Here is a 24,909-nt window from a genome sequence, read left to right on the forward strand (position 1 = left end):
TTGCTAAAAGAAATCCAAATCTCTTTGTTCTGTTTTGAACCTGTTAGGATRATTTTTTTTTTTCAGGATAAGTTGAATAGTCTTTTTGGCTTTTGAAGCATGCTTCCTTTCATGTATTTTGGACTTGCTCTATGCTGTTCAAACCACATTCAAGAGCATTGGCCTGTTTCTGAGTTTGCAAACGTGAAGACTTTCAGACTATCTCTGATCAGAAGTAAGAGTAGCTGATACGTTGTCTGCTTTTTTAAGAATTCCTTAAACTTAATGAGTAGCTCAAGATCTCTGAGCATAGAGAAGTAGGTAGCTTAGCAAGTACATTTTGCTTTTGTTCCATCCCCTTATATTTAAGAACATAAAGTCCTGTTGGTTTCAGTTTTCTGATATGATTATAGGCTGCTTCTTAATATGTGCAGCTCTGGGTTTTTTTTGACTTTGTTCTTTCTGATTTACAGGCACATATCTTATTGTAATAACAAAAAAGAAAAAAGTAGGTGAGATTTTCAGTCATGCAATCTGGAAAGCTACAGACTTTGACATCCTCTCCTACAAAAAGACCATGCTGCACTTAACTGATATTCAGGTAGGTACATTGATTAGGGGAGTGTGGAGGAATGTTATTRTATGTTAATGTTCCATTGCCACACGACCTAATTTCATGAAGCTATGATATTTTTTTAAGAAGCTCTTTGAACAATACCTTTTTTCTGATTTGTTCATGTTACTAGAATGGCTGTAATACTTGTGTGTAGATGTATGTAGAATTATGGCACTCAAGATTATRAACTCATATGGTATGACTAATGATATCATCTGCAGTTTATGGATGTGCATTTTTGCTTCTCTTAAGGTGGTGTACCCTTCCTAATCCTTCTGTTACATCTTTCTCACAGCTTTACTCTTCTGACATCCCGTGCAATAAAYTGCATTGCTGTCATCTTACATGTCTTCCTTTCTTTATGGAATTGTTCTCTTACGTAATTATCTAGCAGGGAAGAATTGACTTTTGCTTTTTTTTGTAAAGAGAAAGGGAAAGGTTGAAGATTCTTTAAAACATGGAGTGGATTGATAAAGAGCAGGTTAGGGTGTCTAATCAATGGAGCTGGAACGGAACCTGATGCTTTTTCAGGAAAGGAATGAGGTTAATCAGAACTAGAACTTGAACACGTATTATAACTTACTGTCAAGAAAACTATTCTTTTGTGTTGCCATCTTGTCTTTTTTTTTTTTTTTTTTTGACTGAATGGTTTTTAGGGAAACTAACAGCTTCCTTTTTGCTTGGAAGTTATTAAAGTTAGTTTAATATCAGTAGCTATATACCTCACAAGAATACTGTTCTCTGCTCTCCACTGTTGTTGCAGAATTTGGTTGCAGTGTGCTAGCTGCAAGGTATCAGTGAACTGGTATCAGAATTGCACTCTCATGCTTTCCTTCTTGTATGGTAATCTCTGGATGATGTCATGTATTGCTAGAGCACTAGCAAAATTCATCTCATCACTTCAAAAAGTAGTGGTAGCTTACAAGAGTAAAAATATTTTTATATTAGTATATAACAGCTCTTGTATTCTTTCTTCATCTCAACAGTTGCAGGACAATAAAGTATTTTTATCAATGCTTAACCATGTCTTGAGCGTGGATGGGTTTTACTTCTCAACAACCTATGACCTAACACACACCCTGCAGCGATTGGCCAACACGAGCCCAGAGTTCCAGGAGATGAGCCTACTAGAAAGGGTAAGCATTTAAATTTCCTCCGTGTCTGTGTCTTGGAAGTTGTCAGTCAATTTTATGGAGGTGTTATTTAAATGATGCCAGTGTTGTCCAAACTATTCGGAGTTATGTGTGAGCATACTGGTCCACACAAGTGTCCTAGCTTGTGAGTAGCACGACATTTTAGGGATCTGTTCTGATGTGATGCCACACTTCCAGTTGGAAGTCCTTTCTACAGTCTGCTTTAAATTGATTTGAAAAATCAAAAATAAATGAAATTTTGCCTGTAATTTAATATTTAATACTTCTAATTACAATGAGAAGGACCTAAGCTTAAAAGTTGAGAGGAACCAAGTAATTYCTTTGACCTGGAATGGGGGAAAGGAATCCAAAATGGAACAAATCATATTCTTATTATTTTCCAGGATAATGTGGAGTAGAACTGCAGGTTTAATGGCTTTCAGTCTTGGGATATTGTATTCTGTCTAAAGTATTCCAATTCTTTGTGTGAAGCATGAATTCTTTTGTCTTAAAGACAAAACAGCCAAATGCAATTTGAGCTTGAAATTCTCGTGTCTATATTGATGTGTTTTTGGTTTGGTTTTTTAATATTGGAAAAACTGTTTTCATTTGGGAMCTGTTTTGCGTCATCAAATGCTGCTCTGACAGYGCTCTTGCCAGGRGAAGCAAGGACATGAAAGGATWGGTTTGCCTTAAAATTGTGTCACTTCAGAAGGTTGTTTGAAAGGCAAAGTACAGTAAAAAGGCATCAGTTTCAAGTAAAATCAGATCTTGGATGGTTAAAATTATTTCGGTGTAATTTCATATGCCCATGGCTGCAGTATAATGGCTTTTCAAAAGGATRGTGGCAGTTTTGGACATCTCCAGTTCATCTCTGCAAGAGAAGACTCCTCTGTGTTTGGCGTTGTTTTTTTAACAGTACTGGTAGAAGGAAGCAACCCCAATATAAGAACATGAAAGCATTATGTTCTGCAGATCAGTTGTTAATGGTTTAGAAGTGTCAGGCAACATCCTTAAGAATAATGAAAAGAACAGTTCTCCATTCTTTATTTAGATTTCTATTTGAGCTTATGAAGGATACTGATAAAAGAAGGGAACTTCATCTCCATTTGTATAGGTTYGCCTAAAATTGTGTGATAGATGGATTCTATGCTGTTGCCTTTATGTTGAATCAAACAGAATTCCCAGTTTCTAAAAGCAAGTTGGTGTTTTTCTTGCTGCAGGCAGATCCACGGTTTGTATGGAATGGACACCTTCTGAGAGAATTTATTGCTCAACCAGAGGTAAACACTTCGTAATGATTACGTTAATAGAGAACAAATATACTTCTACTATAAGAATTTGCAACAGTTTTTTGTAATTCTGTCTCTTTCAGACAGCCAGAATCTAGTATAACATGACTATTCATCATCTAGTTTAGCACAGTGAGTCTTCTGCTTTCAAACTTCCAGCTTTGTCAATGTCCTCAGTARTATTTCTAGAAGGCTCATTTTTGGGAAGTGTCTGTATTTGGAGATACTGTGCTGTGAAGGCACCTGCTCATATAAAGCAAAGGGGAACTTACRCTGCACAGCATATGCTTCTCAAGCATTTTGAAGTTTAGCTACTTATTTTTCTTTGGCTGTAGGCAAAGACCAGTTCATCACTTTTTTTCTAAGACTGTCTCACATCATTCTCCGTGACTGCAGTTTAAATTCCATTTTCCTAGTGAATAGATCATGAAGCTGATAATTAAGAGTAAGACTGACTGTTCAAATTCTTCCAGTATATTTCAAATGAATACTAGCATACTGTAACCTTTGAATTCACCTAGTCCAGCAAGTACAAGTGCATGACCATGAGCTATAACTGTGGCACTTTAATGGCCAGACTGTCTAAGCTCCTTCCTACTGGAGACATCCTTTGTTAAACTCCTTGAATTGCCTGTGCTACAGCAGCCTCCTGTCTCCATCACTACTTTGCATTTATCAAAGCAAATGACGCACGGCTTCTATTTCTGCCTCGGTAACCTGTGGAGATGTGCTGTTACATTAGACAGCACTGTTCCAAAAGGCTGGATTGTGCAGTGCTTCTGGAATGTGAAGATAGGAATTAGAGAAGGGCTGTTGTGCATATTCCAGGGGCATATGACTGGGTGTAAAGTTTGCATAGTGCTATGCAAATAAAGCTTGGGAAATGAGAGAGAAGCTGTGGTRGGAACAGCAAAGGAAAGCAGAGTGTGGCTGGTTAGTGAAAACAGACCTACAGGACAAAACACAGAAGCTGAAAAGGGAGATAACTGATATATTAGGCTACACTTCCCCTCACACTGACTACAGTTGGCTTGATGCAGGAACAGTTTTAGATAATGAAGTGTGGGATTTCCAACTKCTAGTAGTGGAGAACTTTAAAGTTTTCTTGAAAGATGAAGTTATTCAGGAATGGCAGGATAGGAAAAAAACATGGATCAAGCATTTTGAGTATTAATCACATAAAAATATGTCTTAATGAAGGCCTCTGTTACTCCTGTCTCTGCATATGTCCTACTGTGGAGGTAAAGCAAACATCATATCAAAAGGTTTTTGGTATGTACTGCTTTATATCTGGCATGTTTGTAGGAGAGTAAATACTATGTATAGGGAGGACAAARCAGCTTGCTTTTTGTCAAGGCTGCTTAATTAGGATTAGACTTTCACTTTTTTCTTCCCACTAATAAGGATTACATATGTTGCTGTTTTCCTTTTCACCCTAAGGAAGGAATGTTTCACCCTCAACAAGAAGTAAAGGATGTAAAGTATATAAAACTATCACAAAACCCTTAGGGAAAGCAWAGTCACTCATCTTTTTGGCTACTGGTGTTTAATATTTTTAATATGTGTTTGTGTGTTTCAGATCCATAGGTTTGCTACGCCAGTGATGCATGGATGTATCCTTTTGTGTTGGAAAACTGAATGTTGGATATGGGGAGTCCAGTAGCAAAATGGCTGCTGCTGAGGCTGTTTTATTGTTGCATTGGCAATTAGAACACAGAGCACAGTGTCAGAAATAAGTTACAGTTTGCTCATATATGGGTGTTACATATTGTTTGATGCCCACTCGTGTGCTAGCTCTCTTAATATTCTGCTTTGAAGGCTTAATGTATTTAATTTTACAGACAGGGTTTGCRTAACTGTCTTTCAGTGGGAAGACTAATATGGGAAATACTCTTACGTCAGCTTTAGTACTTTTTTATCATCTATAAAAGATGCGTTTATTTCAAATATAAAATAAGGGAGAACAGTTTTGACTTGAAGGAGTGCTTATGGATATTCCTGTTGATGAATAAAATGATAAGCTCATCTGAAGACACCTGGGTTGCTTCTTCTAGGCAGCTGCTTTTCCTGCACCAGTGCTTTGGGTGATGACCTTTTTAGGAAAGCAGTCATGAGTTTATTTTTGAGAAGGGATGAATGCTTTCTTGAGGCAGTGTGTGATCAAAAGTAAGTCCCTGATAATTGCTCCTGGACTGGCAGCATGCAAAGTACTGGCAAGACTGGACAGATCAACTTATGCCACATTCTGCTTTTTCCTCCATTGCAAAGGCCTCTCAGGTGTGTGCAGGGAATGGCTTCCAAATGGAATCGGTTGATCTGGTAGGACTGTCAGCAGCTGGCAGAATTCCAGTCCTCTTTCCCTGTGACTTCGTTTAATGGAAAATGTTGTGGGAGGAGGCAGAGGGACTAAGGAAGTACAGCAAAAGGGAACTGTCAAAACACCCTAATCCTTACCCTGCTGGTTCCGAATTAATTGCAATTAACAACTGGTGGACTGCAATTAACACTTTCCTCAATCCTGTTTTTACACAATATAAATAATTAGCATAAGTAATGTTTGGTTAAATTAGAATTACAGTGAAACCTTGGAGAACTCAGGAATTTGAAGAAACTGGATTTCTGGTGGTAAAAATGCTAGGAACAGCCCTAAGCAGAGCTCTTACAATGCCACTAGTAGATACTCCAATAATATCAAGTTTTTGTTTTGTTCCCATATAAACCCAAATATATTTCTTCAGCTATGTGGACTGGCCTTCTAGTCTTCCAATGATGAGAAATTACAGACTTGGATAGTTGAGATTTTGATCACCTAAAGCCCTGAACTATGTTTAATATTTCYCTTGCTGCTCTAAAGCAAAAGCCCTTCTAAAGAACAGTAAATTCTGTCTTGTCCTTTTCTGTGTATGTGGAAGTTGCTAATAGCAAGTTGTCATTTTAAGTGAGGACAGATTGTCAACAGAAAATAGGCTGACAATTGCTGAGCAGTAAGGTTAGAGGTAACCTTTCTTGCAGAATGATGTTGGCTATACAAATGTTGAATTAAAGGGTGGAGGACTTGGCAGTAATTTTCCAGGAAAACAGAGGAATAGGTATTTTTCAGCCTTAATTTATGAATTGTGAGAGCATGCTGGATGGAAGCAATTAGTACTGTATTTTTTGGGGTTGTTTACAGACAGTATTGGCAKAAATACAAATGGAAATCAAGATGTTTCATGAAATCAGTGTGTTCTTTAATGTAGCTGAGGTGGTTGTGTGACACAGCTGCTTTATGGCCTGTTTGAATCATAGATACAGAACCTAAACTTCACTTGAGCCAAAGTATCTAGATTCCTCAAAGAGAAGACTGCAGTTCACTAGCTTAGAATACTGTTTTGGTGTTTTGCTTGCTTTAGTGTGGTAGATTTCAGTTTTGAGGGGCAAAGCMTGAAAGCTGGTGAATCTGTCTTGAGAAATTTTTCATGATGAGTTCTGATCTCTATTAGACTTGATAACTTACTGCAGTCCAAATAAGTGTCATTATAAGCAGCACAGAACAAGACTGAAGCTGAAACTAGTTGTTAGTCCCAGGTTATGGTACATTTTCCATTTTGGGTGGGCAGCACGGGCAAGAAACCATTTTTGTGTAAGAARCTCACACTGGAGACTTGGTGCATGTTCATTCTTTTTTCTTCACATGGACTTGAAAGCCAGTCTATTTTACTGCTAGTTCTAGCACTTGTCAATGTGATAGTATGTTGCACTTACAGATGCAAGATGCATACCCCAAGGTATTTACTGTTATTAAAGCTTAGAAAGAAACTTGAAGAGGTATTTTTTGAAGTAGTTGCTAATTTTTAATAGCAATTAGAGTAAGAAACTGCTAAGGTAATTCAATAAAATTACAGATGCGATGTATTCTTAATTTTCAGTTAGGACCATAAGACCCAGAATAATCTTTCTTCAAGTCACATTTTCTCAAAATTACATCAGTTGTAATGTTTGTTCATCAGTGGCATCACTATAGTGTTGTTTTGTGATGTGCGTATTGATCTTAATATTGTTACTGTCTCTCAAGTTTAATGTCCATCTGTTGTCGGGGTGAGAAATGTTTGCAGATTTATTTGAACGCGGCCTCCTGGTTCCTTAATGTTTCCTGCCTGTTGATGTGTAAAAATCTCCTAATGAAACATTGGGGATTTTCCTTAGCACTGTTCATCAGTTATCACTATGCACTCTTGTTGTATTAATGGCAAGTGTTTTGACTGGCTGCTTGTTTCCAGAAGAAGCTGTTTCAGGGCTGGTGTGCGCTACTATGTGAGAGGTAAAAGAGAAAATTTATTTATTTCAAAAATAATACATACTCCATCTGTATGTGTGAATTACCTTTAAGAGTAATTGCTGTATAATGGCTTGCAAAAAAAGTTGTTTACTTTGTCTTGAGGTTCTTCGTCCAAAGAAAATATTAGAAATTGAAGCATGTTCTGGTATTTATTAAAACTGACTCTTCTTTGCGGCTCTTAGACATAACAGAGAAAGTTTTGTCGTGATTTTTGACACGACTGTTTTTATTGGTATTAAATGCAAGTGTGTAATATCCCTTTTGGTCTAGCAGTAAACCCAGCTAAGAGCATCACTGGTGCTGGCAGGGAAGCCTTGTTCTCTAATTGTTTCAAGTTGAAAAGCAATCAGGGAAATTAATTTATTACTTTCTCTGTTTTTATTCCCAAAACATGCCTTTGAAGAAATTAGTCAGTTTCTGCAGTACCACTTCTATTGAATAGTGAATGCTTTGGTGTCAGAGCACTGGTATTTTATTTTGTATTAAATTATAATTTCTAGTSCTAGAAATATCAAAATGTGTTAACTTCAAGAAGTACAGTTTTTCTTAAATTTGGATCAGATCATGTTGAACTTTTACCAAGGATGTGTTTAAGTTAACATTGTCAGGCAGCTCTATGCCCTCCTGTGAGGGCTTTAAAGAAGAGGGATGGAAGCCTTTTGCTGATATTACTRTCACTGTTCTGCAGGCAGGCTGAGMTGGCTAACAAGGTCTTTTTCCTACACAGGTATTGATTCAGAAGGGCATGCTGCTAACTTCGTTGAGACCGAGCAAATTGTGCATTACAAGGGGAGCAAAGCATCGTTTGTTCAGGTAAAGTCACTGTAAGGAACGTAGATGTGTTGATACATAACTCTGTCTCTGTTCTTAAATATAGATTGTATATAACCTCTGCAAACAAAACTAAACAAACAGAYTGAATTAATTTAACAAAATAACCCAGTCTGCTTTATTTTTATATGGCAAGTGAGTTTTGTAAATTCTGCAGTCTAAAACCTTTAACATTCTTTTGCAGACCCGTGGATCTATTCCTTTTTTCTGGTCTCAAAGACCAAACCTCAAGTATAAACCAAAGCCACAGATCAGCAAGTCAGTAAATCATGTATGTGAGTGTTTGTGTCTTGGGCTTTTAACATGTTTCTGGCCTCATGTTTGTGTGATAGGGTAGCAAGCTGTAATCAGAAGAWTAAAAATCAGCAATACTGGACTGAGCTTTATCTTTTAAAAATAATAGCAAGAAGCCTTGTGATAATGAATTCAAAGGCTGAAAAAAAAACCTAGACATCAGTGGGGGTGGTTTCTCTTTGGATGCCATTTGCAGCAGTTTTAGTAGCTGTACAATRCTTCTTATCTGTAGCATGTTTAATAAGGAGAACGAAATGGACTGGGAGGAGCAAAGTAGAAATGTATTGCACAATAGGGAACATCAAATAGTTTTCATTGTAAGAATCATCAAAAAGATTATAATGGAGATTTCTTGTAAAGCACAAATCTTAATAATAGTGTACATCTGTCAACACATTTCCTTTCTCTTCTAGATGGATGGCTTCCAAAGACATTTTGACTCACAAATAATTAGCTATGGAAAGCAAATTATTGTCAACTTGGTATGCTTTCACTTCTTCTTCCTGAAAAAGCTGTTGTTCTTTTAAGCAGGCTTTTTTGAGTAATTCTGTCTCTCTGTTTTCCCTTCTCCCAGGTTAACCAAAAAGGCTCAGAGAAGCCTCTCGAGCAAACATTYGCAAAAATGGTGAACAGCATGGGAAATGGAATGGTCAAGTACGTGTGACATGAAGTAATACATTCTGTGTTACAAGTTAAGCATTGCCTCTGAGACCCCAGAGTGGTCASTTACCACTCTGGGTCTTTACCAACCCTCTGATCTGTTTGCAGTTCATGTTTATGAAGTAACTTGCTAAGAGAGGAGACAGGCAAAATGCAGAAGGAAATTCAGAGGCAATGGTAATGCCAGTGTTGGAGTCACAGTATGGGATGAGAACTGTGGAGGTGTTCTGCATGTTAGGAAAAAGAAAATCATGCCCTGTAGAGCTAGCTTCTGGCAAAAGGGCTTGGTTACGTTGCTAATTTAGTGAGGGAGTGCTGAGTGTGAGCAAAACAGGATGGAGCAGTAAGGGGAAGGTGTAATTTAAATGCCTGCAGCTCAGTGTAACAATGGKCCAAGAGTGGAGAGTGCACTTGGATTGTGAGAAATTCCATCTCTTTGTAGGAATATTGAGTGCAGTACACAATTTTACAACCTGTCTGTGCTTGCTTTCRTTATCTTCTGGAGAGAGGGCTTGCATCCAACACATGCAGATATTTGCCTCTACCTTATCCTTGAGATTACTGTGCTGTATTTTTTTATTCTGTGCATATTTGCTATAAAGTCATCTGATGGAAATCAAGATGTGAAATTATGTGAAGGTGCATTTTGGTGATGTTCTGTGTATATTCAAAAGGGGTTTTTGGCAGCCCCATTTTATTACTGCTTCCCAAATCCACTTTCTTTAATTGTTTTTTATGGTGCTTACCTGCCAGAATCAAACTTGAATCTTCAATTATTTGTTTCCATGTGTATAGATTATCTTTCTTCATGCATTGTCCTGAAATCTTGTCAAATAACTTTTGGGTTATGAATGCTTGAGGGGAGGAATGTAATGCCCTGTAATTCACAGAAAACATATGCATGCAAATGTTTAATTAATCAAGCATCACTTACTAAGAGCACTTCTTSCCAGAAATGGATTGGCTATTAAAATTTTGTTCCAAGTCAGTAGTTGCTTAATTTTCTTATGRCAGTTAGGTTAGCTGCTTAAACAGAAGCTCTGTCTAGGTTTTTAGGGAGTTATCGAGGGAATTATGCCAGCAAAGAATGTGGGATTTCAACACCTGTGTTTAGTTCAAAAGTGAACAGAGAAGAGCATAATCCTGGTGAGGAAAAAAAATGACATTAAATAACATTCATATCCCTACTGTAGTTCCTGGAGAAAAAATACTAGCCAGAACATAGAATGGAGCATAGAACTTGGAASTGAATGTGTGCTTCCTCAGATTATTGGCATTTTGTAAAGAATTGTAAATGGTGTCACCATTCACACTAAGAGTGCAGCATTAGGAAAATCACAGAGCGCTGACAAAATCTACAGATGTGCTGGAAGTAATCTCTAAAGAAAAAAAAATCCTGTCACTTCCTGTTTCATAGATCAGCCTTTTGCTGTAGGGTTTTCTGTAACCTTMACTGCAGTACCTATGTAATCTGAAAAAATGCTTCTCTTTCTGAACAGATACGTGGCCTTTGACTTCCATAAAGAGTGCAGTCGGATGAGGTGGGATCGGCTTCAGATTTTGGTGGATCAACTGTCAGAACAGCAAGATGAGTTCAGGTAAGACTCTGCAATTCTTTCACTTACGTGCTGTTTAAAARAGACCACTTCCTCATAGTTTCTGTTGTCTTGCATTAAGGCACGGTCTTATAGACCTGTAATCTTCTATGAACAAGATGGGTTTGTGTGCATTAGTGTGTCTAGGTCTCTGATGTCTTGCTGATACCATGTGCAAGGTTAGCCAACTGGTGGGGGTTAAAATATAGAGCCCTTGTTCACTTCTCAAAGTGGTTTTGAAAACTGTAGTAACCCTGCGTTGTGACAAGAGCTGCTTTTGTAAGGCTGGGTGAAAGGTCAGACATAGCTCCAGTTGTATGCATACTCAGTTCTATTTAAAAGAAAGTCTTTGAATTTTTTTTTTTTTCATCCATAGTAATTCTAGGTGGTGTTGACAGCAAACTGTTTTGCCACATAGTATGAAACACTGGGTGTTCCTTCCACAGGCATTTGTAAAAGTGTTTCCTRTAATGCACATTGTTGTGGCTCCAAACCTTGCATGGGCATTGGTTGTTAGCCCTTGCTAACATAAGTAACCCCCATGGAAACAAATTCTCATTTTCATTARTCATATAAAAACACAAAATGTCCAAATCGATTTAAATATTTAGTCCCACAAGTGTATTTTTGGTCTTTGCTACTTGCAGATASGTAGATTGCTAGGGAAATAGTTTACTTTGTTCTGCTTTTCTGATTGCTTCCTTCCTGTTCCTGAAGTCTGGTGCYTAAAGCACAAAGTAGATCAGCTAAAACATTACAAAAGTAGCAGTGGTATAGTCTATCCTAACAAAATAAAATGAGGTTAGGTGTGGACTTGAAAAGGAGTCTTGTTAATAAAGTCTCTTACCTGGAGTAAAGGCTATGGGAATTATATAAATTAATCAGGTTGTAATTAATATTTCTGTCCACCAGAAAGAAAAAAGCCTTAAAAACTCATAAATACCTAAAGAATAAATTTACTTTGAGCACCTCAAATCAGGAGAAATAAGATTATAAGTTTTTCCTATACAACAAGGATCCTTTATTCCTAGGATTAATACTGACTCTGCAACTTGTTTACTGTCAGCTGTCATTGGGGGCATAGAAAATAACCAGATTTCCTTAAAAAGAAAAAAAATTAAAAAAAGACCATTCATCTTTAAAACAAAATACAAAAGGGAAGACTCTTACTTAAGATTAGGCTGGCTCTAATTTARCTTGTTTTATTTCATCTGTAATAACTATTGCTTAAATAGGAACATAAAAGTCTGAGTTTTGATCTTCATAGAAAATAGTTTTGCAATCCCAAGGGAGGTAAACAACTCTCATTTTCTGCAGGATAAATCCATTGTGAAAGATCTGTCAGAAAAGAGCTGGGTTTGCGGAGATGTTTTTTGTTAGTTTTTAATTTTTTTAGAGCAACTATAGGAGATGCAGCATTTAAGAGTAGATATTTCTAGTTAATTAGGATAATAACAAACTGCCTTATCCTAATATCAGTTGTAGGCAAAACTTRGGGGGAAAAGAGGGAAAAGATTTTACCAATATTATTGTCTCCTTTAGTCTTCAATGCAAAACATGGTTTAACAAAACTAGTTCTACAAGAATTATGAAAATGATTATGTTCTCTTAAAAAGACAACATAAAGTTAATCAAAATAAATTTTTGTGCTTCTAAGGCTCCTGATTGTAGAATCACGTCACCCTAGATCTGATAATCTGAAAATGCTCTACAGTAAGAGTAGACCATATGCTGATCCACATTCAGAGTTTGTAATTACATATTGAAGTAACTTAATCTACAGAATATGATCTGTAAATCTGTAGACAACTGGAAGTTTCATGCTGTGGCAGGACAGGCATAGTTGTGTCCCATTCACGCATCCATCTGATAACTACATTGGAATATTTGTTCTGCCAGCTCGGTACTGGAATGCATATGTGCAATTCAGGATTTAAAATGAGCTGTTTTTTATCAACGACTGAAAACACTTGGTTTAGTGGATTAAAAAGAGTGAGGTAACTATTGGCATATGCAAAAGGGAATATCTGGTTCCCCCACATGTTTACACAATGGAGAGAATGGCATGTGACAGTAGCAGATTTTTCCATATTTTYCAAGCACCCTTAAAAAATCTGAGTACCTTACTGGAAGAATTGTCCCTGACAACTTAGATGACTTCTAACGCATTGGTGACTGGATTGAACAAGATGACCACTTATAAATAAATCTGGTTACTTCTGCTGTTAGGCTCTGCTAACAATTTTCATGTCTGTGGAGTTGGATGCTAAAATAACTGGGGAAAAAATACAAGTCCCTGATTTTGCACCAGAAGCTGCTCTTCCCAGTGGCATRTAACTCAATATTACTGGTTGGGTTTCTGAATGGTAAGAGTGAATACTGGGATTGCTAAATGTTCATCCACTAATGCTGTTTTTCAGCATGATAGGGGAAGAATTCACGGAGGCATCAAAGTTTGAGGACACAACTGAAGTCTCATCAAATGCTCAGGGCAATTATGTTTTGGTTACTAGCATATTATTTCTGAAAACATGTGGTTTATATGGGCTGTTGTCTCTAAATACATGTGTTGCATTGTGTTAGTTACTTTCTAGTTGACTCGGAGGGTAAAATTGTGGCCCAGCAGGAAGGAACGTTCCGCAGTAACTGCATGGACTGCCTGGATCGGACTAATGTGATCCAGAGCTTGTTAGCACGCCGGTCTCTCCAGGCCCAGCTTCAGGTGAATGTTTTACTCTATTTTAACAAAGGAAAAAGGCTTTCCATTTGAAATGGAAGTGTAATTTTAACACTGTAGTAAGAGCTTGCTTAGTGGAGTTGCTGTACTGCTAACTCGAGCTGCATTGTCTATGCTCAAGTTTAATAAATACAGCTTTTTCTGAAAGCAAATACCTAATTTTTGGATCAAACTCTTAGCGAGCCTCAATGTGCTTTTTGTTTCAGAGACTAGGTGTTCTGCATGTGGGACAGAGAATTGAAGAGCAAGCAGACTTTGAGAAAATCTATAAAAATGGTAGGCTGCGTATATAGAGTTCAAACAATTACTTTTTCTCTGAAGAGAATATATAACTTCCTTATATTTCTTATTGTTTTCCTATTCACAGCATGGGCTGATAACGCTAATGCTTGTGCCAAACAATATGCTGGAACTGGTGCCTTAAAGACCGATTTCACGAGGCAAGTCAGCCTTTTCYGTAAAGGCCTTCTGGGTTTTTGAGCATGTTTGGGATTTTCTTTGAGTCCTCATATCTGGAGAAGTTATTAACCTGGGGCTTAAGCCATAAATGAGTTTTTTGCAATGGTTCAGTTGGTACAGAACATCATTCTTTGATATGTTCATACGAAAGTGAAGGCTATCTGGAAATGAAAACCAAGGCAGTGTGCCATGAAGATACACATTTATGTTGTGTGATGGATGAAGCTTCATCCTAGTTTCCTTTGTTACAAGCATGTGTGGTAATAATGCAGAGGCAACACTAGATAAATGCATTCTGGTGCAAGTGTTCATTTAACATAGTATACATCTGGTTAATGACAGAACTGTAAAACCTGAAATTATAGTCCTGAATTTATATATCTATTTTAAATATTTCTCACAATTTTTTTCAGAACTGGGAAGAGAACTCAGTGGGGCTTAATAATGGATGGCTGGAACTCATTAATACGTTACTACAAAAACAATTTTTCTGATGGATTTAGACAAGTAAGTTAAGCTTTTAACCATGGGGAAGTGTAATGGATAAACATTGCTGTGCATTGTAACTCTTGTCCTCCCTTTCTCTTCCAGGATGCGATTGATCTTTTTCTTGGAAATTAYTCAGTGGATGAAGTAGAACCTGCTAGTCCTCTGCATGTCAAGAAAGATTGGAAGTTCTTAGCTGTGAGTATGGAAACTTTGTTTGTGATAAGAAAAACGCAGCTGCTCAGTCACTTGGCTTCGTTATGCCTAAATAAGACTTGTCTGTTAGTCATGAAGCATCCCTATAACCTGGTAATGTTTCTATGATACCTGCTTGTAGGATTAAACCTAGACTGTTCCCTTGGCAGAAAATGGAGTGTCCTTGAGGTATTGGTAAAATGGCTGCTTGCTAGTTTGTTTTTTTTTTTTAATATGCTTCACAAGGTGGAAAGGGGGAAGGAAATTCTACTAGTCACTGTTAATGACTGTTACCTTCTGCAGAAGAATCTTGTGGTGTTCTTTTTTCACTCTTCATGCAGAAGCATAGATAGTAACACAAAAACCCCACTTTTATTTTTTTCACTGTTCCCTTTCTGTTGGAAATGGGTTTTGAGAACATAATGAGTTTAACTGGTGAATTTATTTTAACAAAGCAGAAGCCTCAACCTCTTTCGATGCACAGGAGGTGTATGTTAATTCTTAATGTAATTACTGCACACACTTACAAATTTTGGAACATCCAAACTTTTATTTGTACCTGTATGTAGGAGAATTGAGAAATAAAGCAAGTTCATTGCAAAGCAAGTAAATAGCTTTGCAGTACAACCCATATTAAAGGAAATTAAGGAGCATGTATGTACTACTGTAACAAGTGATTATTCTTTTTCTCTTTCCTCAGTTGCCTATTATTATGGTGGTTGCTTTCTCCATGTGCATTATTTGTTTGCTAATGGCTGGTAAGTCGCTATTGAGTTTCATTTTATAAAACTGGCTTATTTCTCTTGTGAACTTAGTTACCAGTAACTACTCAGTATAGAATTGCTCTTGATCACACTGAAAGGTGTTTGAGCATGGCTCTGGAGATTAAGGTTTAGCATTGTATCATTAATGTGGAAAAAAGTGAGGCACTGTAGAAAACAATSTTAGAACTGATGTAGAAGTCAGTTAAGGGACAGGTAATCATCCACAAATTTAGATGCACCGTGGTAGAGCCATAGCTTTATTGTAGGCTGGATAGAGCCCCCGAGGAATACCTGTCTAATTTTGGGCAGAAAGGCAGTTCAGAACTGTAAGATGTAGGCATAAGCTTGTTTCTGATCAAYGTCCCTTTAATCTAAATCTGTGTTGGGAGCAGGGAAGGTTTTTGTCTTCTGCTTTTGCCCTGAATTTTCTAACATTAGTGCCAGTAGAGTTCTTGACTGATTTCCGTAGATACCTTTTCAATGTGTTCCAAGAACCGAGTGGTAAACACAAGTTTTCCGAAGTAAGAAAATAGGAAAAGATCTGTGGAAGACTTCTGATTTTATTTGACAACAGATCTCTGAGGGAGAGCTTGAAATATTTTGCATTTGTACTAAAGTAGAACTCTCTGGTAATTGGAGATAGTGAACTAAAAGGTTTATCTGGCTATTCTTCACAGGTGATACATGGACTGAGACACTGGCCTATGTGCTTTTCTGGGGAAGTGCCAGCTTTGGAACCTTTGCTATCATCCTTTACAATGGCAAGGATTTTGTAGATGCGCCCAAGYTGGTCCAGAAAGAGAAGATGGACTGAATTTGTGTGTGTGGAAAGCGGCTTGGTACTGAGGATTCTTCAAGCCACAATTGGAGTCTCTACTGACCTGCTTTCCACACCAAATAATACTCTTATGAACATTCATCCTTGGCAAKGGGGGGTCAGGGGCAAGGAAACCATGTCCGGTGGTGGTGGTAGCTTTCAACTGAGACCTGACTTGACAGTCTTAGTTGCAATGGTCTTTGGAATATTGCATTAGTGGACAGGGCTCCACTCTTACTGGAGTAATGCAAAGACAAAAGCCAGCTTTTTGCTGTCTGGASTGTTTTGGAGCTTAAGTGGACTGCTTAAGCTCATGCTCCACCTGGGCTGTTTCAGCTAGTTTTTTTTGGTCTTGACAGGAGAGAGCTCTGATGCTGTTTGTGTGTCARAATAACCCAAATGTCAAAGCATTAACAATGGAACATCTGATAGTGGTCTCTGAACAACTATGGCTTCGTACCAATAAAAAGTCTAGGTCCAGGCTTGCAGCTGGATTACATTTGTTGTGATAAAGTCTATGTTAAGGAGTCCTTCGTGCATATTTGTGTGTGGATTCTTTTCACTAAATATGAAAGAATTTTGAATCCTAAAACGCTATTCTAAAATGAGGTTTTGTCCTGTCTTGTTTATCTAGAACTGATGCAATATTCTGCTAATCATTGTTTGGGTGAAAGGGCAGTTTAATCGGATGTTCCTGAAGTTGCAAATGTCTTGCACTGTTTCAGTAATACTGTCTCCATATGAAAATCCAGTAGTTAGCAAAGTAAAATGTAGAATTTTCTTTCTGAAGATGTAAACGAAATCAAAGAATGTAAAAGTCCTTTGCAGTGTTTATTCAACCTTCCTTATGCTAAAGTTCCAAAGTACTTCATTACTTTAAGAATGGGTCACAACATAAAGGGTGAACTTCATATTGTTTTGCTAGTCAGCTGCTTCTATCCATGGTTATGTTGAAATAATTTATGAAAGGAGGAGTAACAGCCTGAGGAGAAAGCATTAAGTCTAAACTCCATATTTCTACTTGGGAGCAGCAGCTTGCTTTTCATGCATGATACTGTAACACACTCTTTCAAGAAAAAAAAGGAGAAAAAAAAAAAGCTGCAGACTAATGTGTGCTGGYTAATGTGTGTCTTTAAATTTAGTGCTTCCAAGCTGTATAAAAATAAGGACCAATTTTAAACTATTTTGTCACTTATTTTATATGGTTTGTTCAAAACCAGACATGGAACTTGCTTAAGGCGCTGTGCATTGTTTAATATTTCTTGTAAGTACAGCTGTATATTCAGATTGCGAATATAAAATTTAAATGGGGGGAAGGGACAAACATGTAGAATACTACTAGGACTAGCACAGATGTCACTATTGAAGCTAGAACACAAAACACTGGTACTCCAGTGTTCCCTTGTGTTATGACTGAAAATATGTACAGATTTTTTTCTTTTTTTTTTTTTTTNNNNTTTTTTTTTTTTTTTTTTTTTGGGCAACTGTTCATTTTAGCCTTGAATGTTTCTGGAGGCCTCTCTGGGTTTTGTGTAAACATAACCTGTTCATGAGCACTGGTACTTGCAAAGTATGCGTTTGCTTCTAGATGCTGTAATGGAAAAATACCAGTTGGTGGTTAACTGGAAAATCCTCCTAACTTAAAATTTTCAAAGGTAAACTCCCTCATGGGCACAAAGTACAAGAACATCATAGACTCAATATTTGAAAGCAGTGGTTCTGGTGGCTCACTGGCAGGTGGAGTTTGAAACTTGGCTCAGTTGTCTTGCAGTCTAGAATTAAGTTGTTGCATCTTTGGTGAAGAACTTGTTGCAGCAAAGACCAAACTTGAAWTGCTAATATAAAAGGTTTGTAAGACATAGAATAATGTAGGTTTTAGAAGTTGGAAGGCACCTGTATTTCAGTGCTTTGCAGAGTCTGTATTTCTAAAAATCACAAATGGTGTACTCCTAAATGACAATAAAATGTTCAACTTTTCTAGATGTACTGTCTGAGAGGCATTTTGTGCTGCAGATTAKACTGTTCCCAAATGGTTCCTTAGGCACTGCTTTGTGCCTAAGAAGGATGCTTCAGTTTTGTATCTGGTCTTTGGAGGGGAGGATGTTACTCTGCTGTGCTCAAGCCGTGGTGATCTCAGGCAGTGCTCGATGTCATTGTGCACAGTGTGATGTTCCACTCCTCACAGCCATGGCTGGATCTCAAGTCAGAGAGCTACTGTGGATGGAATTCTSCAGTGCTGCATCCCAGGTGGCACCTCTGCTCAGGGCCAAGGGCTCTGCGCCTCTTTCCTCACAAAGGCACTGCAGCTGTCTTTYTTTTCAAGCTGTCTTTCTCCCTTCCCCTCTTCACTGGGTGAATASACTCAGGCGTGCACAGAAAGTTGTTACTATTGCAATTCTGAATCTTGAAGCTGATAAGTTTTTCACAATAAATTAGTGCTTTACAGGTTCTAGGTCTTGGATTTTTCTTTCTTTTAAGCTCGAAGGTTTAAAATTAAGTACTCTTTGGGGTTTTTTTGCTAAAATGCGTTTTTAATTCAGTCAAGCTCGTAGCTGTAAAGCGTTACGAAAAGCCAGGCACTATTCAGCTTTCTTTTCCATCATCCACTCCTATCCCCCCTCCACCCTGCTCATCCTTCTTTTCCCCCATCCTTCTTCCCCCCCATTCTCATCCCTTCTTCTGTCTTCTCCTGCGGGCGGGATCAGGCGCGGCCCGGCGCTTGCGGAGGGTCCGCCGGGCCACTGGGGGGCGCTGTCACGGCCGCTCCCGCCCATTGAGCGCGGCCGCTTCCTGGCGCTCGAGGCCCGGCGCGGCCTGACCGAGAGGCGCCTCCGCCCCGCTGCGTTCGGGGCCTCCGCTCGCCCGGGGCTCCCGCCCGCCGCCGCTCCGCGCCCGGGGCCGCCCGCCCGCCGCCATGAAGCTCGTCAGGTGAGCGGGTGGGCGCGGATGGGGGTGGATGGAGGCGGATGGCCGGCACCCGGCCGCGGCGGGTGCGCCAGGCCAGCCCGCGCATTCGGGGCCGCCCCGCGTTCTCCCCTGAGAACGGGAGCGGAGCGGGATGGGGCCGGGATGGGCCTGGCGGGAGCGGCCCCAGAAGGGGCTGGGCCGGGCGGGAGGCCCCGCTGTGCTGTGCCGCGCTCCCATCCCGCGGCCTGCGCGGGTCGCTCCGCAAAACCCCCCCCCCCGTTTTTGGAGGGAACCCCCCGGATTGAGTTAGCGTTGTTTTCCCGGGATTGTAACGGCTTTTAAAATGGTTCCTTCTTTGTACAATAATGGCGTTTCGCCTGGAAGTAAATGGTGAATCCGGCRCTTTGTCACTCAACGATCCCAGTTCCCGGTGGCTGGGCAGGACGTGGAGTGTGTCACTAAACATCCCCAGCARAATCCATGAACGCCGTCTTTGGGCGCTCAAGATGCGGAAATGCTTGGTGCAGAGTGTCGAGCACGCACGGCTTTATGGGGGAGTGAACCGGTTCGGATTTTTTTTTAAATGAGTTTTTAATTCCCAGGTTTCTAATGAAGCTGAGCCATGAGACTGTGACCATTGAGCTTAAGAATGGGACGCAGGTGCATGGAACGATTACAGGTACGGCGGGATGGGAGGATGCAGCAAAATATTCCCCGATGCCTTTCGGCAAACAATTGGCAGTCGCGGTTTGAATGAGTTTTTTGTCCTGTGCTCCCTCTTGCGGGGACCGGCACAGGAAAATGCAGGAGATGGGCTTTGTAATTCATACCTTTGTGTGCAAGCGCGAGATGTGTTTGTGTTACAGAAGTGTCTGGATATTGTCGGAAGTTGCTGGGAAAAGTGGGGAGCTGTGACCAGCTCTCCATAGGCAACCACGAATATACGTGGGAATTTCGGTGGGTCACAGATTGTCTTTGATGTGTAGTGGTGGGGGAGTCCACGTGTGGTCAGACCGGCGCTGGGSGTGTATTTTGTGATCAGTATTCCTTATTTTAAAGGTTCTGCTGGGAGTTGTAAATTCGCTGTAGCACTGGGACCCTCTGAGCCCAGCTACGGCTTTTATCTGTAGACAGGCTCAGGGGGAAGGAAACAAGCTCTTCCAAATCTTGCTTGGTATTTTCTTTAGCAGCCCGATCACAGCGTTGCAGAATGATTTGATTGGAAGGGATATTTAAGATTTTCCAGTTCCAACCCCCTCCCATGGGCAGGGACACCTCCCCTAGACCAGGTCGCTCAAAGCCCCATCCAGCCTGGCCTTGAGCACTGCCAGGGATGGAGCACCCACCACTTTTCTGGGCAACTAGTTCCAGCTAATGTGGTCTTATATTGGTTAAATTTTATATGTAGGCGGTTCTAATGTAAAAAATAAAGTTAATTATTTCCGTTTAGCACGTTTTTTGTTAAGGTGAACCTAGATGGAAATGCATATTGACACATGTTTGATTTCATGAGATTGCTTTAAAACAGGGCAAGGAGGTATTTTGGCCAAGGGATTCTGCTCCCCTGCTGTTGCCAGAAGTCGGTTTTGTGTTACTGATTACCAAGTGCTTCTTTGTATCACTGAGCTGGAAGTTGCCGGGAATTCTGTAGTTCATTATGCAGTTCTCACGTTTTAAAACATGTGCAAACTATTTTGTTTGCTTTAATAATGTCAGTGAGGGACATTGCTTGGAGAGTGTTCCTGTGAGCTTTACTTAAAGACAGCAGGTATGATGTAGGTGGGGCCCGTCGTGTTTAATGAGGCAAGCCTTGGTGAGCTGAGAAGGATGCTCCACCTCCCTTCCTAAACTCACCCTCAGGCGACTATTGAAAGTTGTTCTGCCTAGACATTCCTGGGAAAAAAATACAATTCTGTTAAATTTGAATTSTATTCCAGCGGATTGCTGAGGTGCTTTTTTGGCCAGCAGCAATCTGTGGGGATTTGGCAGAGTTGAAAACCGGCGTTAATTTGCAGCCAGGTCCATCAGCTTTGATTAGAGCTGAGTGAGCCACCTCAGTGTCCGATTGCAGCATGCTCTGCTGAACCCAGCCAGATGGGAAGCAAACACTGCTGGGCTCCTGACCTCSCTGTTCTTTCAGGCTTAATTGTTGAGCAAAGCCTCTCTCATTTTCTGCTAAGAACCTGTGAAAAGATTGCACAATCTCTTCCTCCCATGGATTGGGTTGGTCAGGGCARGAGCTGGGATGAAGGGGCACATTTTTTGTAATGCCCCTCACACCAACCAAGGGACTGGGTCRGTGGGGACTGTGTAAAATCTAGAAGGAGGGGAGAGGACAGAAAAATGAAGTCACTGTCATTTTGATCAGCTGGAGATCAGATCCCACGTAAAGTTTGTGATATACAAAATAAAAACTTCTGGGTTTTTGGTTTTTTTTATTGCTTCTTATGGGTGTTACACAGTACATGCATCCAGCTGAGATTTTATTCCAGYTTTGGGTTATCCATAGTACTGCGCACTACCGCACTGTGTTGATTCCTTACAGTTCTTGCATACCAGCTGTTCCCAGAGTTTGTGATCACAGTGGTTGTTCCTTGCAGTGGGGYATTTTATGTACTTGCATAGAGAACTCCTTCTGGTATTGGATGTATTTTATCAGAAGATAAATGTTGCTTTTGCAGTCTGATTTCCTAAGGCTTATAGAAAAGGAGATGATTCCGGTTATTTTTCCTACTCCAGTGTTTGTTTTACTTATTTCTAAAGGACTAAAGATTAGTTAGTATTGGAAGTCAGTARTAAGCAGTAGTTTATTTGTTGTTAAGAGGAATTATTTTAACCATTTACAAAGCAGCTTTTGCKAGGACCTGGATAAAGATCTCTGACCATGAGGAGCTAAAAACAGCAATTGGTACCTGGCATAATTCAAGAGAGAAAAAGAGATGTAGTCTGAGTGAGAGGCTGAAGTAATTCATGAGTGGGAGAAGCCAGTGTTGATGAGCAGGATAAATCTCAGTTCATCCCTGAAATCTGGCTTGTTTTGTTTCAGGAGTGGATGTCAGTATGAAYACGCATCTCAAAGCAGTGAAAATGACGCTGAAGAACAGAGAGCCTGTACAGCTGGAGACACTGAGTATTCGAGGGAATAACATCCGCTACTTCATTCTGCCAGACAGTTTGCCTCTGGATACTTTGCTAGTGGATGTTGAACCAAAAGTCAAATCCAAGAAAAGAGAAGCGGGTGAGTTTGTGCTTTCCTGGTCTGTGTCTGGTCTGCTTTTGTGTGCTTTTTAGTACTGTGAGTCTGAAGATGTCTGATTTGAGTTCTTAATGTCTGCATTTGGCATTAAATKCCTTCATGGCTTAGGGTTTGACATGGCACTCCTCAGTCTGCGTTGCCCACCTCCTTGGCATCTGGCAGAGCTTTAATTCAAATAAAGTTGTGCTATGGCTTTTCATGCATCTATTTTTAAAAATGTGAATGTTTATCAGCTTGACCAAGTTTTAACCTATCTGAGTCTCACACTTGGCACCAAAGAGATTTACACTTCCTCTTCATCCACACAGGATGTCTGCTGTGTTTCCCCAGTTTGTATGGGGAGTTTCACGTAGATAATAAATATAGAACAGTATCTCAAATGTTGCTGAATGGTTCCCTGAAATTTGGTGGGGGATAAAAATGGTATCTCTTGAGAACTGAATGTGAGACAGTTGAAAACCTGAGAGTCTAGGTTATATTCCAGTGAACAGATCTCCAGCTTTGGCTCCCAGTAGTGTTCCAGTCTCTGTCTTCCTGGAACTTTSTTTCAAAATTCTGCTGAATAAAAATCCTTTTCCTTAGAAGCCTAACAGTATAGACAGTAACTCAAGTTTAATCCACACTATTAAAGATGAGTATCCAGTAAACCCCAGGAAATCTGCAGCTTTATATATTTTGCCCAGTAGTTAATCTGTGTTTTTAAAACAGGGAGCTGTAAGTGAAAGCTAATTGTGCTCTAAAATCATATTCTATCATTTCTCCTGTAATTGTGTTGAAGAGTGTGGGTGTGCAGGGTGTTCACCTTACTGACTCCTTATTCATAGAGAATAAGGATAAAGTTCCCAAAGTGGCTCTGCTCCTCTCATCAATCTGACCACATGGAGAAATGAATGTGGTTGGATAGCTTTTTCCTGAACCTCCCGGTGTGAGCAGAAGCATCCCTACTCTGAGTTAGCTTTGGGGAAAGCTGCTGTGATAGCTTCACTTACCTCTGATCCTCCCTGCATCTGCTATTATACTGAAGTGCTCTCAGACCAATGCTGTGCTGTGCTTTGCCCTAATCCATAAACGCCCTTGGGCTTCAGAAGTGTCAAACCCTTGATCTGTCCTTGACAAATGAAGTTGTCAGGGAAGGGCAGGATGCTGACTGAGGTGTGTGTGCCACATGTACCTTGGATCCAAGCATGCTGGTGATGCTTGGTGAGCACACTTCCTGCTGCTGCTGTCATCCTCCAGCTGGGGCTGATAGTTCACAGATTTTACAGGGTCAGTGTATTACCAGCCAAATAGCAACRCTTTGCCTATGTCAGATTTGTCCTGTGTCTGCTCCTTCTGTCTTTCCTGCATTTCTAACCTACATCCCAGTATAAWTGTCACATCCTGCTGCTTGAATGTGGATGCCAGTGGGTATCTCTTAGAGAGCCACCTGCTTCTGTAGAATTTTGAGTATCTTTTTGCAGCCTGGTGGGTCACATTCCTTTTTGAGTAAGAGGTGCACACTATCACTTTACAGTTCATACAGCCTTCAGCAGTTGCTTGTGGCCTGCATTATCCTATGATTCTGTCTTCCCTTTAGAATTAAATAGCAGTAATTAAAACTGGGAGCACACGAAATCAAGACCTTTGCYTTAGAATCACATCTGCAATTGGCAGGGGCATCACTGAGAACAGTAGGAGCTGTTGATGTTGGGATCCTTTCAAAAGGCTCACCTTCCACCCGGTGCCAAAGACAGAATGAGTTTGGGAGTCTCACAGCATGTCAAAATTTGCATTTCCCTCTAAAAAAACAAACTGTATATGTGTAGAAAAAAGAGGAATCGTAGTTTCCTGTCAGATTATCCAGTCATTTGGGAGCAGCCAACTGTTTCATGCCCTTGTTTTCKGCAGTGAAGCCAAGGATAGTAGGCTGTGGAAGATGTGTACTGGAAAAATTAACACAAAAGATTAAAATATTACCTGAAAGTCACTGAGCATTAACAGACTTAATACCTAACTGAATGTCTTATCACAAAAAAGCAATGTGGTGATTRTGCTCAATATAGAATGTTTTAATGGAAATGAAAGTATTCCTGGTCTCACTTGATTTACCCTTTTTCTTTTACCTGCCAAGTTGCTGGAAGAGGCCGTGGAAGAGGCCGTGGCAGAGGCCGAGGTCGTGGAAGAGGAAGAGGAGGCCCAAGACGATAACTTCTCATCATGCAWCCCTTACCAAATTCTGGGCAATTTTGGCTATATTTTGTACAGGTCTTGTTTATCCATTTTTAATAAACTGAAATGTGAAAAGGTGTCTTTCCTTTGTTAGCAAAGCCTGGGGAGGGAGGCAGGTATGTCCTGTTTCTTTCAGTTGTAGACTACACGGATCTTGTTGGTTGTCAGTGTCAAGATTACCCACCCCTGAGGGCTGTACAATTCCTTTTGCTTTTTGTCCCAGAATGAGACTTATGTTGTGCTTTAACAATGTTTGAAACTAATCCCTCTTTTCTAAGGCGCTTGCCATCTTCTAATGGTTACATAGTTAAGACACTRTGTTAAGAACCACTGTCCCATGAGTGTGTCTCTAATATTGTTCT

The 24,909-nt window shown here is 39.8% G+C and overlaps 2 protein-coding genes across 2 annotated transcripts in view; both read left to right on the top strand.

The window, feature by feature from the left end:
- The window catches only part of SACM1L (SAC1 like phosphatidylinositide phosphatase), a 29,868-nt gene extending 12,245 nt beyond the window's left edge, over positions 1-17,623 (top strand). The window contains exons 4-20 of the mRNA XM_057367702.1: positions 453-580; positions 1,582-1,731; positions 2,952-3,011; positions 4,600-4,633; positions 7,219-7,320; positions 8,066-8,151; positions 8,354-8,440; positions 8,877-8,945; positions 9,038-9,117; positions 10,623-10,721; positions 13,302-13,440; positions 13,662-13,731; positions 13,823-13,895; positions 14,328-14,421; positions 14,506-14,598; positions 15,296-15,353; positions 16,037-17,623. Of these exons, the coding sequence (XP_057223685.1) occupies positions 453-580; positions 1,582-1,731; positions 2,952-3,011; positions 4,600-4,633; positions 7,219-7,320; positions 8,066-8,151; positions 8,354-8,440; positions 8,877-8,945; positions 9,038-9,117; positions 10,623-10,721; positions 13,302-13,440; positions 13,662-13,731; positions 13,823-13,895; positions 14,328-14,421; positions 14,506-14,598; positions 15,296-15,353; positions 16,037-16,173 (1,559 nt within the window). The 3' untranslated portion in view covers positions 16,174-17,623. The remainder of the gene's footprint in view (positions 1-452; positions 581-1,581; positions 1,732-2,951; positions 3,012-4,599; positions 4,634-7,218; positions 7,321-8,065; positions 8,152-8,353; positions 8,441-8,876; positions 8,946-9,037; positions 9,118-10,622; positions 10,722-13,301; positions 13,441-13,661; positions 13,732-13,822; positions 13,896-14,327; positions 14,422-14,505; positions 14,599-15,295; positions 15,354-16,036) is intronic.
- Positions 17,624-18,969: 1,346 nt separating this feature from the next.
- Positions 18,970-24,624, top strand: SNRPD1 (small nuclear ribonucleoprotein D1 polypeptide). The gene is made up of 4 exons (XM_057367704.1): positions 18,970-19,104; positions 19,686-19,762; positions 22,130-22,321; positions 24,450-24,624. The coding sequence occupies exons 1-4, from the start codon at positions 19,091-19,093 to the stop codon at positions 24,524-24,526; spliced, it is 360 nt and encodes a 119-aa protein (XP_057223687.1). The 5' UTR covers positions 18,970-19,090; the 3' UTR covers positions 24,527-24,624.
- Positions 24,625-24,909: the final 285 nt, after the last annotated feature.

This window comes from Malurus melanocephalus, unplaced genomic scaffold (genome assembly GCF_030028575.1).
Source record: "Malurus melanocephalus ecotype Western Australia unplaced genomic scaffold, MMel_1.1 scaffold_83, whole genome shotgun sequence".
NCBI classification, from domain to species: Eukaryota; Metazoa; Chordata; class Aves; order Passeriformes; family Maluridae; genus Malurus; species Malurus melanocephalus.